Genomic DNA, 16,043 nt, shown 5'->3' with positions numbered 1-16,043 from the left:
CAGTTGGTTAAGCATTTGACACTTGATTTCAGCTCAGGTCATGATCTCAGGGTTTTCAGATCATGCCCCACCTGCAGCTATGCGGTGGACGTGGAACCTCCTTAAGATTCTCTCTCCCTCTCTTAAAAAAAAGAAAAGAAAATATTTCTGCCCCTCTCCCTGCTTTCTCCCTCTCTAAAAAAAAAAAAGAGAATATTTTATGTCATACTTTTCTACAAATGGTAAAAAAGTTATTTGGGGGAAAAAATTAAGGATCCAGTGTTTAAGCCAAACTATTCACCAGGCATTTACCAGACACTTTCTGTAGACTTACTACTGTTCTATGCACTTTAGGGTTGATTATAAATGTCAGCTGTCTGAGCCTCATGTTGAGTATAGAGATTACTTTAAAAATTTAAATTTAAGGGGCGCCTGGGTGGCTCAGTGGGTTAAAGCCTCTGCCTTCGGCTCAGGTCATGATCCCAGGGTCCTGGGATCGAGCCCCGCATCGGGCTCTCTGCTCAGCGGGGAGCCTGCTTCCTCCTCTCTCTCTGCCTGCCTCTCTGCCTACTTGTGATCTCTGTCAAATAAATAAATAAAATCTTTAAAAAAAATTTTTTTTTATTTAAAAAAGTGGGGGTTCAGCTCTGTTGGTAGAGCATGGGACTCTTGATCTCGGAGTTGTGAGTTCAAACCCCACGTTGGGTGTAGAGATTACTTTAAAAATAAAATCTAAAAAGATCAGCTATAGTCTCTGCCCCAGATAAAAAGGAAGAGACAGTATTAAACACTTTTGCATGCAGCGTGCTTTTTATTTATTTTGACACTTAACCTCATAAATGTATTGCCAGAATGGCTCTGTTTTTCTAATGGGGGAACTGGAGCCTCAGAGAGATGAAATCACTTGGCTGGTGATGCATGAATTTGGACACAAGTCTTTCTGACTCTGAAACTACACACAGACTGCCTTTCTGAAGGGCAGGAATAAGTATAGTTAGTGCCAAGTATGTTGGTTGCTAGATGAGGCTGTTTTTAGGTAGCAAAGTTAGTGCAAAGTATGTTGGTTGCTAGATGAGTACTAAGACAGTTCAGAAAGAAGAAAATTTTATAAGGTATGAGTGGAGACTTTGTGAGGGGAATTTAGTTTGACCTTGGGTAGAAAGGAGAGACTTGGAATTAGGAATCCATTTTTTTTTTTAAAGGAATCCATTTTTATCATCAAAATGCACTCATCTGGGGCGCCTGGGTGGCTCAGTGGGTTAAGGCCTCTGCCTTCGGCTCAGGTCATGATCTCAGGGTCCTGGGATTGAGCCCCGCATCAGGCTCTCTGCTCAGTGGGGAGCCTGCTTCTTCCTCTCTCTCTGCCTGCCCCTTTGCCTACTTGTGATCTCTTTCTGTCAAATAAATAAATAAAACCTTTAAAAAAAAAAAAAGCCCTCATCTGAGAGACCTCAAATACACATTTTGAGTTTGGGAGAGTTGCCAAGCCCCATGTTTAAGGTTTAGGTTAGAATTCTGGGGTTCCTAGTTTTACATTGAGACACCAGACTTTAAAGTTTGTAAAGGTAGGGGCGCCTGGCTGGCTCAGTTGGTAGAGCATGTGGCTCTTTACCTTGTGGTTATGAATTTGAATCCTGCATTGGGTGTAGAGATTACTTAAATCTTTTTAAAAAGATAATAATAAAGTTTGCAAAGGTGATTTAGGAATGTTTGCTATACCCCATATAGGTGTGTATCTTTGTCTAGACTGGGGCTATAACTCGGATTTGTTTTACTAATACTGCATTTTCTTCCCTCCCTACAATTATGTTGTGGTAGGAATTTGAGATAGGGCATCTTCAGGAAGCTGTGGACATAGTTTTATCCCTTCAACTTCAAGGTTGCATCGAGTGGTTGCTGAATGACTGGAAAACCTAACCTCTGTCTGACTTAGCCTGGAAACTCCAGGTTTTGATAAAATGCTCATTCTTTTACACAGTGTCCTTTAGGGGTAACCCTCTCGGGTCCCCTCCCTTCTCAGGAACTTTGTACTATCACTTTGTCATTGCTCAATAAACCTTGCTTTGCTGCCTACCAAAAAAATAATAATAATAAAAATAAACAATGTCCTTTAGTTTGGGAAATAACTCCTAACTAAAAGTAATGAAATATTTGTAAGAAGGAAGGAAACAATGAGGCTCAGGGAGATTTTGCAGGCCTGTGGGGTGGCTAGAGAGAAGATGGCAGATACGAAAAAAACATGTTCTATTTAAATTTTGGCTAGAAAACTTGGTAAATGTTTGGCGCAGAGAAAAACTAGGTTTGTAGCCTGAAATAATCGTATAATAGTCCTGACAGGCTCTTTCTGCCTCATTCCCCTTGAAAGGGGGAAATTGAAATTCATATTTATTCAAAATAATTGATTCGCCATCTTGAAGAGGTTTTTTAAAAGTCTTAATTCTGGATAGCCAGCTTCAGTAAAATAGTTTGCTGGCTGTTGGTTACTTGAACATTCCCAAAATAAAGGTAAATGAAAATGAGATTGACTGTTTTTAGGTAGCAGTGGTCTTTCCTGAAGTTCTATTAACTGTTTTTCCTGAATTCTGATAGGTCTGTTTATCTAGGAGAGATTATTACTGTGTCAGTCTGTGTGTATGTACACATATATGTGTTGTACAGGTGCTTCCCTTCTCCCCGACCCTTTTAGAGTTGATGGCTTTGTCCCTGATTGTTCAGTATAATAGTTTGCAGATTCACTAAGAGAGCCTGTGTAGTAATGCTTGCTTTATTTTTTTTTTCTCTTTCACTCTTGTTTTATTTTTACTTTTTTTTTCTTTGTGATGTGACATTTTCAGCTGATGTATTGAAAGCAAATCCTTCTAATTTGGGAGCCCAGATCACAAGAGTGAGTTTTTCTACTAGTGTCTTTAGCTGTATATCTTTTTTTGTGTGTGTCTTTTCACCCTTTCCCCCCTAATTCAAAAGATTTCAAAACACATTTCATAAATATTAGATAAGAAAAATTCCTCTGTCTGTTGAACATCATGCCCTTCCACAAAGCAATGTCCACTTTATATTGGGTCAAATTCCTTTTCCTAATGCTATTATAAAAGCATAGGCTAATGTATGTGTTTTGTTTTGGTTTGTTTTCTATATTATCTAGTGTGTTGGAAATAATTTTAGTTCTGTCTTCATTGCAGATGTGTCTGGACTTTGTCACCAGTGTGTCATAGCACTGTTCTTTTTTTGGTGGTGGTGGTTTTGTTTTGTTTTGTTTTTAAGGAAAATTATATAGAAGTTTCTGAGAATGAAAAACCCATTCTTTATCAGGATTTTAAGCAATAAATTCTCTGACTTATCTCTATTTTCCCTCCTCATCCCCTGGATATTCCTCTCAGGGCCATGACGGAATGAAAGAGCAATACACATTACTCTCTCATTTCAGCAGACTGACCAGACACAAGTGGTCAGACTGCTGAGCTCTGAACATGCGAGCATTGGAAGATGGTTGGTTTGATAGTCAAAGGAAAACTGTTCATGCTGAAAAGAAATCACAGCACCTTTTTATGGTGAAATAAAAGTATGCTTTCTATTTGTTATTTTGATTCAAACAACCTTCCCATGTAAGCTGTACATTGCTTTTTAAGATCTTACACCTGGGTAATTTTCTGTACTAGCCTAACCCCTTTCTGTTCTCTTTGGCTTGTGTTATTACAGTTTATCTCATGTTCTGTTTGTCTAGTTTTACATCCTGGAGGAGCAGGTGATTAAATAGTCCCTTTTCTTTCCTCCTAGTGTTCTAAAATTTGCTTGTTGCTTCTGAAATCATTTAATTTTGCCCCATAAAGCAAATGGTATGCTGTCCTAATTAGAAATGCAGGTACTCCAAGTGTCTTATCCAAAGTAATCAGCCATTGTGTTTTCAATTACTATAAGAATATAACAGTGTATTCTACGCTAGCACTGTGACCACTGATTGAGGTAAATATTCTAAAGGCCTTGTTTTCAGGACCCCCAAGTTATTCTAAATCACCCACCCTCTATTTCCTTTTTTTTTGTTACCCCAGAGATTGAAAGATCTTAAGCAGAGAGAGTTTGCTCGAAATGTCTCTTCAAGATCCCGTAAAGATGAGAAGAAACAGGAAAAAGCCCTTCGGCGGCTCCATGAATTGGCAGAACAAAGGAAACAAGCTGAATGGTGAGGATATTTTCTCTCAGAGGGTTCTGCAGATAGTTTTAATCCTTAAGATTTAAGAATTATAATCCTTATTAGTAAATCTTTCAAACTGAAAGCCTGTTATTACAGTATAATATACTGATTTTATGAATATACACTTCTGAGGCCGTATCCTGTCTGTGTGACTTTAGCTATCTAAGCTTTATGCCTCGGTGTCCTTATCTGTAAGATGGGAGATGATAATTAATTTACTTGTTGCAGTCGTTTTGAGGAGTGATTATCTTTACATCAGAAGTGCCTTGTAGAAGATGTTCAATGAATCAATAAATTATACAAATATTATTGTTCCCATTCTCCAACCTATGTTTTATAGAAAGGGGCATATATCCCAGTATTCTGTTTTATAACTAAACAGTATGGGGCAGAGACTCAAGTCAACTTCCTTTTAAGTACTGTACAGTCTGTGCTAATCACTGAAACCTAGGGAATTCTATCAGTTTATTTCTCTGCAGCTTCCTGCATTCTTGAGTGTTCTTTTTAATCTTCCTTCATGATTCTTGATGATTATCAGTTTGGGGGCTGGTATTTAGACTTTGGTGGAATTTACTCCACCTAAGGCTGAATTTCCAAGCAACTGGTCTTGGAGGACCCAGTCTTAGAGCATGAGAGGATTCATGAGGTATGTGCCTCAGTCAGAAAGATTTAGCCCCATGTTTGTTTTTAATGGCTGCCCAGGACCAAAGGAAGGAACTGGCTATAGGGAAAAGAGAAACTATGATTGTGTCCTTCAAAAGTTCACAGCCAAGTTCCTGGACTTACTAAGTTACTAAGTTCATTTTTGTCTCAGGATCCTTTTTCTTTTTTTCTTTTTCTTTTTTTTTTTTTTTTTAACTTACTTACTTCTCTAGCATTTTGGAGGAGAGAACACAGAGTTTTGAAACAGAGTTTTGAAACAGAATTAACCAGTGAGGGGCGCCTGGGTGGCGCAGTGGGTTAAAGCCTCTGCCTTTGGCTCGGGTCATGATCGCGGGGTCCTGGGATCAAGCCCCACATCGGGCTCTCTGCTCAGCAGGGAGCCTGCTTCCCTTCCCCTCTCTCTGGCTGCCTCTCTGCCTACCTGTGATCTCTGTCTGTCAAATAAATAAATAAAATCTATTTAAAAAAAAAAGAATTAACCAGTGAGCTCTAATGTTGAGTTAAGCTGCCTATAAACTGGTTCTGATTCCTTCTTTGGCAGCTTTTTATATCATAACGCATTCCTTTTGGGCATATTGCGAGGGCAAGGGTACCTCTATAAAAAGTATATACCAGGTCACTTTCTAATTTGGGACATATTTTAATACATGTTTTTCTTCAGAGGTGACTTGTAGTTCTCAGTTTTATAAGTAAGCAGTTAAAAGATGACCAGGTAATCTCTTGAGAGAATAAAAGAAGGTTTTGACCCATCACCAGGTATTTCATTGTCCCAGAATTAATTCATGACCCCATAGTAAGTGTTGTTGAAGCAGTTAACATGGCAAAGATTAAGCAAAAGAACAAAATAAGATCTGTTTTTATTCAACTTGAGGGTCTCTTTGCCATGGGGTAGGTTTTGTGACACAGTGTAAGTGTCTCTTGCTATTTAAATATTTTGGGTTCCTGTCTTCCATTAGCAAGAGTCTAGATAGCAAGGGATACCACGTTATCCAAATATATTTAGTCTCTGAGTTTAGGATAGCTAGTACCTAGGGATCAGATAAAAAGACTTTATCCAAACAGATATGTAGTTCTCCTCACTTCTTGAATTTGGCTTAAAAAATACCTCAGATGAATAGTTCACACACCGTAAAAATTTCATACACGGCATAAGTTTAAAACACTGGCTTTGAGGCTCCTCTGTGTTCCTGTTTTCAAAGCTGGGAAAGCGTTTATAGCATCATGATCCTTGTACAGAATGCCCAGAAATTACCACAAAACCAAAGCAAACGCTTTAGTGTGGTACCCAAGAAATAGACACAGCCTCTTAGTTTCTGAAACAGGTAAACTAACCATGGACCACCATGGAGTAGCATGGTGGGGGTTTCTGACTATGTTAAACTCAAAGTATCCACATTTTCATTTTTCTTTTTTTTTTTTTAAGATTTTATTTATTTATCTAGCAGAGAGAGAGGGGGAAGCAGGTTCCCTGCTATGCAGAGAGCCTTGTGCAGGGCTCGATCCCAGGACCCTGACATCATGACCTGATCCGAAGGCAGAGGCTTTAACCCACTGAGCCACCCAGGCCCCCCATATCCACATTTTTAAAAATAAAATTTTAAAAATATGGAGGAAATTAGAGGGTTTTTAGCTGAGTGAAATACAACCTTTGTGAGTAAGTAGATGTTCAGCCATATGTTTGATGGCATACTGACGGGTAGGATGTTTCAGTAAGGAAGAAGAACAAGGGTGCCTGGCTGGCTGACTTGGAAGAGCACACAGTACTTGATCCTCAGGGTCGTGAGTTCAAGCCCTAGGTTAGGTATAGAGATTACTTAAAAATAAATAAACAAACTTACTTAAAAAAAAAAAAAAACAGATACAGGGCAGGTCACCTTTACTAGGTAGTGACAACAGAGTATTTGAGCTGTGTGATACAGCTTCACTTTATAAATTTTAGACTGATTAGAAGAAATAGTAGTAACTGGCTGGTGCTGGGAATACACCTAGTTAGTAGAAAAAGAGAATGAGACTTTGCCTAAACTCACAGAGCAAGTTCTCCTTTTAGCACTAGGAAACAACCACCACTTAGTGTCTTTGAGGCCTACCTACAGTGAACGGTGGAACATAAGAGGTAAGTGGTGTTGTTGTTGTTGTTTTTAAGATTTTATTTATTTATTTGACAGAGATCACAAGTAGGCAGAGAGGCAGGCAGAGAGAGGGAGGGAAGCAGGCTCCGCGCTGAGCAGGGAACCCGATGTGGGGCTTGATCCCAGGACCCTGGGATCTTAACCTGAGCCGAAGGCAGAGACTTAACCCACTGAGCCACCCAGGTGCCCCAGAGATAAGTGTTCTGTAAGAAGTATGAAATGTACCTCTAAACTTTTTTTTTTTTTCTCATTTTTCTAAACCATTGTGTAGTGCACCTGGAAGTGGTCCCATGTTCAGACCAACCACAGTGGCTGTAGATGAAGAAGGTGGAGAGGATGATAAAGATGAATCAGCTACAAACAGTGGCACAAGTGCTGCTGCCACTTGTGGCCTGGGATCTGAATTCTCCACAGATAAAGGAGGCCCTTTCACTGCAGTACAAATCACTAATACCACTGGACTGGCACAGGCCCCTGGGTTAGCCTCCCAAGGCATCAGCTTTGGCATTAAGAATAATTTAGGGACTCCACTACAAAAATTGGGAGTGTCATTTTCCTTTGCCAAGAAGGCTCCTGTCAAACTCGAATCAATAGCATCAGTTTTCAAGGACCATGCAGAGGAAGGGACTTCTGAAGATGGAACAAAAGCTGATGAGAAGGGTTCTGACCAAGGACTGCAGAAGATGGGAGACTCTGACGGTAACAGTAATCTTGATGGTAAAAAAGAAGATGAAGACCCTCAGGATGGGGGGTCCCTTGCCTCAACATTATCTAAGTTAAAAAGAATGAAGCGAGAAGAAGGAGCTGGGGCTGCAGAGCCAGAGTATTACCACTACATTCCCCCAGCACACTGCAAAGTAAAACCAAATTTCCCCTTCCTACTCTTTATGAGAGCCAGTGAACAAATGGAAGGTGATAATAGTATACACCCAAAGAATGCCCTAGAGAGCAAAAAAAGCAATTCTCCCAAGCCTAAAGGCTGTATCAAGGTGGCAGCAAGCCAAGGAGCAGAGAAGACAGTTGATGAAGTCCCCGAGCAACAGACGGCAGCCAGCATCACAGAGCCCTCAGAGCCTGGAAGCAAAGCTGAGACAAAGAAGGCCTCAGGAGGGGATGTAAGTGAGCAGAATGTAGAGAGTCCAAGTCAGAAGGGTTCAGAGAACCAAATATGTGAGTCTAACCCTTCTAAAGAAACCTGTCAGATCATCCCAGCAGGGAAAGAATGCCAGGAGGGACCCAAACATCCTACTGGTCCCTTCTTTCCGGTTTTGAGCAAAGATGAAAGCACTGCCCTCCAGTGGCCATCAGAACTCTTAATTTTTACCAAGGCAGAACCCTCCATTTCATACAGTTGTAACCCTTTATACTTTGACTTTAAACTTTCAAGGAACAAAGATGCCAGAGCTAAAGGGACAGAAAAACCAAAGGATGCAGGAGGCTCCTCAAAGGACCATCTCCAAGGCCTTGATGCTGGTGAGCCAAATAAAACCAAGGAGGGGGGAGAGAATGTAGAACATTCCTCGGGAGGCAGAATGGATGCACCTGCTTCAGGGTCTGGCTGTAGCAGCAGTCTGAATAAGCAGGAACCTGGGGGGAGCCATGGGTCAGAGACAGAGGACACAGGGAGGAGCCTTCCTAGCAAGAAAGAACGATCAGGGAAGTCCCACCGACATAAAAAGAAAAAGAAGCACAAAAAGTCAAGCAAACACAAACGGAAACACAAGGCTGACCCAGAAGAGAAAAGCTCTAAGACAGAGTCTGGGGAGAAGTCTAAGAAGCGCAAGAAACGAAAACGAAAGAAGAATAAGTCATCAGCTCCGGCAGATTCTGAACGGGGACCCAAACCAGAACCCCCTGGGAGTGGTAGCCCTGCACCACCCAGACGACGGCGGCGAGCTCAAGATGCTTCCCAGCGGAGGCCCCTCCCGGCTGAAGAGGGGGGCAGTGGCAAGAAGGATGAAGGTGGGGGTGGTGGCGACTCCCAGGATCACGGTGGCAGGAAACACAGAGGTGAGCCTCTGACTGCATCCTGCCAGCGAAGAGCTAGCGCCAAACGGAGCAGCCGGTCCGGCCACCGCAGTCGCCCCAGTAGTGGAGATGAGGACAGTGATGACGCTTCATCGCACCGGCTACACCAAAAGTCACCATCCCAGTACAGTGAGGAGGAGGAAGAGGAGGAAGACTCAGGCAGTGAGCATTCCCGTAGCCGCTCCCGGTCGGGCCGACACCATTCCTCACACCGTTCTTCCCGACGTTCTTACTCAAGTAGCTCAGATGCTTCTTCAGACCAGAGCTGCTACAGTAGAGAGCGCAGCTACTCTGATGACAGCTACAGCGACTATAGTGACCGATCTCGAAGGCACTCCAAGCGCTCCCATGACTCTGATGACTCCGACTACGCCAGCTCCAAGCACCGGTCCAAACGGCACAAATACTCCTCTTCCGATGATGATTACAGCCTCAGTTGCAGCCCGTCCCGGAGCCGCTCTCGGAGTCACACCAGGGAGCGCTCTCGGTCCCGGGGCCGCAGCCGCAGCAGCAGCTGTAGCCGCAGCCGGAGCAAGCGGAGAAGCCGCAGCACCACGGCCCACAGCTGGCAGCGGAGCCGAAGCTACAGCCGTGACCGCAGCCGCAGCACCAGGAGCCCTTCCCAGAGATCGGGTTCCAGGAAGGGGTCATGGGGTCACGAAAGCCCCGAGGAAAGACGTTCTGGTCGTCGAGACTTCATCCGCTCTAAAATCTACCGCTCCCAGTCTCCCCACTATTTCCGATCAGGCCGGGGAGAAGGTCCTGGGAAGAAAGAAGATGGCAGAGGAGACGATGGGAAAGGGACAGGCCCACCCTCCCAGAACAGCAGTGTTGGTGCAGGAAGGGGGTTAGAAGGTGACTGCAGCCCCGAAGACAAGAACTCTGTCACTGCCAAGCTGCTGCTGGAGAAGATCCAGTCAAGGAAAGTAGAGAGGAAACCCAGTGTGAGCGAGGAGGTGCTGGCCACCCCTAATAAAGCCGGGCTCAAGCTCAAGGACCCCCCGCAAGGTTACTTTGGGCCCAAGCTCCCCCCGTCTCTTGGCAGTAAGCCTGTCCTTCCACTGATAGGGAAGCTCCCAACCACCCGAAAGCCCAACACCAAGAAATGTGAAGAGTCTGGCTTAGAAAGAGGGGAAGAGCAAGAACAGTCGGAGACAGAAGAAGGGCCTCCAGGGGGTAGCGATGCCCCATTTGGACATCAGTTCCCTTCAGAGGAAACAGCTGGCCCCTTATCAGACCCACCCCCAGAAGAGCCAAAGTCTGAGGAAGCTACTGCTGATCACCCTGTGGCTCCACTAGGTACCCCAGTGCACTCAGACTGCTATTCCGGGGACCCCACCATCTCCCATAACTACCTCCCTGACCCCAGCGACGGGGACACCCTAGAGTCCTTGGATAGTGGCAGTCAGCCAGGCCCTGTGGAATCCAGCTTGCTGCCTATAGCGCCAGACCTTGAGCACTTCCCCAGTTACGCACCTCCCAGTGGGGATCCTAGTATTGAGTCTGCTGATGGGGCTGAGGATGCTTCCCTGGCCCCCCTGGAGAGCCAGCCCATCACCTTCACCCCCGAGGAGATGGAGAAGTACAGCAAGCTCCAGCAGGCCGCACAGCAGCACATCCAGCAGCAGCTTCTGGCTAAGCAAGTAAAGGCCTTCCCCGCCTCGGCTGCCCTGGCCCCAGCCACTCCGGCCCTGCAGCCCATCCACATTCAGCAGCCAGCCACAGCCTCTGCCACCTCGATCACAACTGTTCAGCATGCCATCCTGCAGCATCACGCGGCGGCAGCTGCTGCTGCCATTGGAATCCACCCCCACCCTCATCCCCAGCCACTTGCCCAAGTACATCATATTCCCCAGCCCCACCTAACCCCCATTTCCTTGTCCCATCTCACTCACTCAATCATCCCTGGTCACCCTGCCACCTTTCTCGCTAGCCATCCCATCCATATCATTCCTGCCTCAGCCATTCATCCTGGGCCCTTCACCTTCCATCCTGTCCCGCATGCTGCCCTCTACCCTACCCTGCTTGCTCCACGGCCTGCTGCGGCAGCTGCCACCGCCCTCCACCTTCACCCACTACTTCACCCCATCTTCTCAGGTCAGGACCTGCAGCACCCGCCTAGCCATGGCACATGAGCTGTGGGATGGGAGCCCAGGTAGGGCCAGGGAAGGTGACCCATGTATCTTCCCTCGGGGGTGTTGAGCCATTAATACCAGCAAGTACCAGCTGGGATGGGCAGTGTCTGACAGCCAAAGAATCAAGTTTTGGCTTGCAGGGGTGGTTTTAGATTTGAGGTTTGCTTTGGGTTTTACTATCAGGGATTTTTTCCCCCTTCCCCCTTTCTGTTTGTCCCTTCCTCTCCTGTGTTTCCAAGCTAGGGAACACCATTAAGTGCTCCTAACCCCTCTGCGGCAACATCTCCAAACTGTCAAGTTTGGGTACTCCTCTCCTCCCTCTACTTTTTATCCTCTGCTCTTCCCTTCTATAAATTTTTAAACATTCTCTTCCTCTCTGGCCGGCAGTTTGTCCATCTGGTCCTGCCCACTCAGTGTCTTTGACCATCCCTTGGTGACCTTGTGCTATCCCGGGTGAGGTGGAAAGGGAGTCTGACCTGGAACCAGATGCTACTCAGGCTGTTATTCAATCCACTTCCCACACAGAGAGCCACACTTTTGGCCCTGTTGTCCTCATGTCCCTCATCCCAGAAGAGATACCTGCATATCCCAGAAAAAGAAGATCCTATCATGAATAGAAGCTGTGCGAAACATGAAGTCGCCCGTGTGCTTCCCCAGAGAGGAGCTCATGTGTCTGAAGGGTGTATTTTCTTCTGTCATGTTGATGTTTCCTTCTTAATTTATAGGATTTTTTTTAAATGTAAAAAATTGCACTGAACTCTATAAACGTAAATGCTGCTTTTTGTAGCTCATATTAAAAAAGGTTCCATATTTGTAGTATACTGCAATAATATTTTTTACATCCAGCTCTTTAAGTGATCCTTGTTCTGGTGGCTTTGTGTAAATATGTTTGCCCTAGTTGAATTAAGAAACTTTAAAGGTTATAAAATGAAAACAAAAAATAAAGTATCTGTTTTCTGCTAGATGCAAAAATGACTAAGCATGTATATTTTATCAAGCTCATGTATTTTTTGAAGTTATGAACTATAAAAATGTTAAAACAAACAAAAAAAACATTGTTTAACATCTTTTGCTGGGACGAAACGTTTAGTTAATTTGCAGTAAGTGGTGCCCCCAGCACTGGGATTTTTGAACTAATGGGCAGCAGCCAACTGGGGGTGTCAGAGGGATCCTCAGTTAAGACATCTCCCTCGTGCTTTGCAGTTTTGTACAGAGAAACAGGAAGACCCACAGAGGAGGAAGGAGAGATTCGAGAGCTTTATTCTCCGGAAGCAGTGAGATTCAGAGTGATTTGTCCGGGGGGCGGGGGGGGGGGGTTCCTGGGTTTCCTGGGTGCCTTGCTCCAGGCAGTCTGTTTGCCTTCCTAGTACTTAGCCCCCTCTGACAATTTTTTTTTTTTAATGTGCCTTTTGGGTTGGCTAGAAACTGAAGTAGAAGTAGACTTGAGGACGATAGAGTTGGGACAGTTTCTTCCTTCTCATGTGGGGAGGCGAGCACATTTATAGATACTGCAGATTGTTTTGCTTCACAGTTTCCATGCCTTCTGCCCAGCCTAGCTGAAGCAGTGAAGATTTTTTTTTCCTTCCATGACACCTACCAGAGGAAGTACCACCTCAGTTCCTCTTCCTCCTCTTGCCTTTCACCTGGGCTCTCAGACCTAACACACCGACCCGTTTATATTGCAGGTTTCATCTTTGGCGCAGTTAGCAGTTCCCTCTGTATTCCTGTGGCTAGAATTGGTTGGGTGGTCACTGGACAGGAAGAAGCAAACCCTGCTTACTTGGCCCAAGGCTCTGTGTTCTGCCTTTCTTCTCAGATTCCCAAAAGAAAAAGGTTGAGTTTATGAGAGGCAAGTGCTGGGCAAACAAGGCTCGTGACTGAGTCTCCTGCCTGTTCAGGCTCCTCATCCGATCAGAAGCCTCACTCTTGATAACTAGCACTGGAAAGATGAAATCACCTGTTTGAAGTGAAGGGACTCATTTTTCTTTGCTTTCAGCCCATGTAAATATTTAAATAATACAGTATTAACACTTTTGTGCTGCTTCCCATTAGCTTGTAGATGGAGCCATACTCTGGCTGCCTCTCTCCCTTCCAGGGGGCAGTTTTCTGTAACTTCAGAACAGTGATTTTAAAACTTAAAAGAAAAAAAAAATAACCTATCCTTACTTACAAGCATTACAGATTGTATTTAACTTTATCACATATGATAGAGATATATATGCTGTAAAATTAGGGAAAGGAACTTTCTAATAAACCAATGATTTGTGGAAATGTGGCGGAGTCTGTGGTGATTGTTGTCCCATCTGCTCAAACTGGGAAGGGATGGCGTTACGGGTCACCGTAACATACTGGGTCACCAGTAACATTTTGTGAAATGATCAGGAAATCGATTCTTGTGAATGAGTTGCTTATGATGTTTGGGATTGAGCTGCTCACAACAGGCTGCCCGAGTAAAGAGGGAAAACTGCTGTAGAAGGAAATAATCGCGGTTAATTTTCTTTCGGTCTTAGGTAGGTGTCTTGGAATGTGCACCTCCTTTCCACTCCCACAAGAATTCTCTTCCATGTCTCCTTTTTTCCTTGGTTTAGATCTATAATCTATGTGCGGTAGAACGTAGGGCATGTAGGTGCTCACTAAATGGGTTTGGGATTTCTGGCTTGGATTTTTGAAATTTGGGATGAACTTCGGGGTGATGGGATTACAAATCACCTGCTTGGCCTTTGCCTTCCAAATGGAGTTTTGTATACCCTACCAGTCTTCTGTTTTCCTTAACTTTTCAATAGTACACTGCAGTGCTTGAAAGCTAGCTGGTAAAAGGAAATGTGCTGTAATTGTTAGAGCAGATAAAAGTCTCTATCTACTCTTCTGTTTAAAAAAAAAAAAAAAAAATCATGGGGCACCTGGGTGGCTCAGTAGGTTAAAGCCTCTGCCTTTGGCTCAGGTCCTGATCCCAGGGTCCTGGGATCGAGCCCCGCATCGGGCTCTCTGCTCAGCAGGGAGCCTGCTTCCCTTCCTCTCTCTCTGCCTGCCTCTCTACTTGTGATCTCTGTCTGTCAAATAAATAAATAAATCTTAAAAAAAAAAAATCACAAAAAGCAGAGAAAGTCAGGCATCAAAAGCTAACCATAGATTTACAGTGAGAAGCTTTCCTCTCTCCCTCAGCCTTTCAGGAAGGAGTAGTACAATGTCTGTTTCTTTCCTGTTCTCTCATACAACTCCCCTTGACCGGAGAGAAGCTGTTCAATTTGAACCTTGGGTTGGATGCTGAGATCTGCCTATTTTCCTAAAATACCAAAATCCTTGCCCAGAAAGAAGGCATGTTAGGAAATAAAAGTGACTTTCTGGGCGCCTGGGTGGCTCAGTGGGTTAAGCCTCTGCCTTAGGCCCGGGTCATGATCTCAGGGTCCTGGGATCGAGCCCCGCATCGGGCTCTCTGCTCGGCGGGGAGCCTGCTTCCCCCTCTCTCTCTGCCTGCCTCTCTGCCTACTTGTCATCTCTCTCTCTCAAATAAATAAATAATTTTTTTTTTTAAAGTGACTTTCTGAGTGGGCAGGGTGCAGTGAAAGAGGCAGACTGGCCTACAGAGAATGCTGGTAGGGGGAGGTGTGTGTGGCTGTGATTCCAGTAAGGTTCTTTCAGCTCCCTGCCCCAGCCACCCTAGCTGGAACATGGACATACTCCCTCTCCTGCACCCTTGATACTGAATTGGGCCTCGTCAACCATTTCCATTATTTGCCAGAAATACCTTCACCTCCCCTTTATCAGCTCTTGTCGGAATTACTGAAGCATTTTCTTGGCTGGACTCACCAGGATCTAACTCCCCATTCCATGTGAACTTACTGGCTTTCAAGAATCTGGGTGTGATTCATTTTATATTTCCTGCTTCCCAGTAGAACTGTAAGCTCGGAGAGGAAAAGAACTGATTCTTAAACTTCTTTTATTCTTTTATTTTTTTTCTTTTATTTATTCTTTTATTCTTTCTAAGTCCCTTAGAGTGTTTTATATAAAGTTGAACACATAGTAAACATTTTGACTCTATTTTTAAATATGAACAAAGAAAATATTAACTGTGGACTATGCAAGGATTTAGCAAGGAAGCATCAAAGATGATAAAGGATTTTTATGTATCCACATCACCTAGCTCAATGCCAGGCACATAGAAATGCAATAATTTTTTTTTAAGATTTTATTTATTTGACAGGGAGGGAGGGAGCAAGCACAAACAGGGAGAGCAGCAGAGGAAGAGGAAGAAGCAGGCCTCCTGCTGAGTAGGGAGCTCAATGGTGGGGCTTGAACCCAAGACCCTGGGATTATGACCTGATCCCGGGTGCTGAAGGCAGATGCTTAATCAACTGAGCCACCCAGGGGCTCCAGAAATTTAATAATAACCGATTTAATGAAGCCTTAACAAAACTTTGGATTCATTGAGGAATTCTAGGACTCAGGGTTGATGGGATGGGAAAGTGGGAGCATCGGATCAACACTCCTCGGCTACTGTCTCGGAAGGGAGATCAACCCAGCCCTGGCTTGGAAGGGACACCCATGAGAAACCGAATTCTCGAATACAAAACTTTCCTTTCCCAAATCCGAGCCTTCGCTTATTTCCAGCTTCAGCTGATGGTACCACTGTCCTACCAGCCAGCCAGGTGCCAAAGCTTTGAATTAACTTGGGCACCTCCCTACCACATCCAGTTACGAATCGAGTAAGGGATAGGATTTTGAGCTGGGTGCTGAGGTGGTGAATTATGAGGGGAACAGAGGAGCTGAAAGGATTCCGGGATGGCACAGGATAGCTGGGCAGGGGGCACCTGGGTGGCTCAGTCGGTTAGGCGTGTGCCTTTGGCTTAGGTCATAATCCCCGGCTCCTGGGATCGAGCCCCATGTTGGGCTCCCTGCTCAACGGGGAATCTGCTTCTCCTT

At 44.6% G+C, this 16,043-nt stretch overlaps 1 protein-coding gene across 7 annotated transcripts in view; it reads left to right on the top strand.

Moving 5' to 3' along the window:
- GPATCH8 (G-patch domain containing 8) overlaps positions 1-13,251 on the top strand; it is a 108,623-nt gene extending 95,372 nt beyond the window's left edge. For all 7 annotated transcript variants that reach the window (XM_080827371.1, XM_080827372.1, XM_080827375.1 and 4 more), the window contains 2 exons: positions 4,026-4,156; positions 7,232-13,251. In XM_080827371.1, the coding sequence (XP_080683497.1) occupies positions 4,026-4,156; positions 7,232-11,123 (4,023 nt within the window). In that variant the 3' untranslated portion in view covers positions 11,124-13,251. The remainder of the gene's footprint in view (positions 1-4,025; positions 4,157-7,231) is intronic.
- The last annotated feature ends 2,792 nt before the right edge of the window (positions 13,252-16,043 follow it).

The sequence above is a fragment of the Martes martes genome, assembly GCF_963455335.1.
Source record: "Martes martes genome assembly, chromosome: 16".
In the NCBI taxonomy this organism is placed as follows: domain Eukaryota; kingdom Metazoa; phylum Chordata; class Mammalia; order Carnivora; family Mustelidae; genus Martes; species Martes martes.
This window is presented reverse-complemented; position numbering and strand designations above follow the sequence as displayed.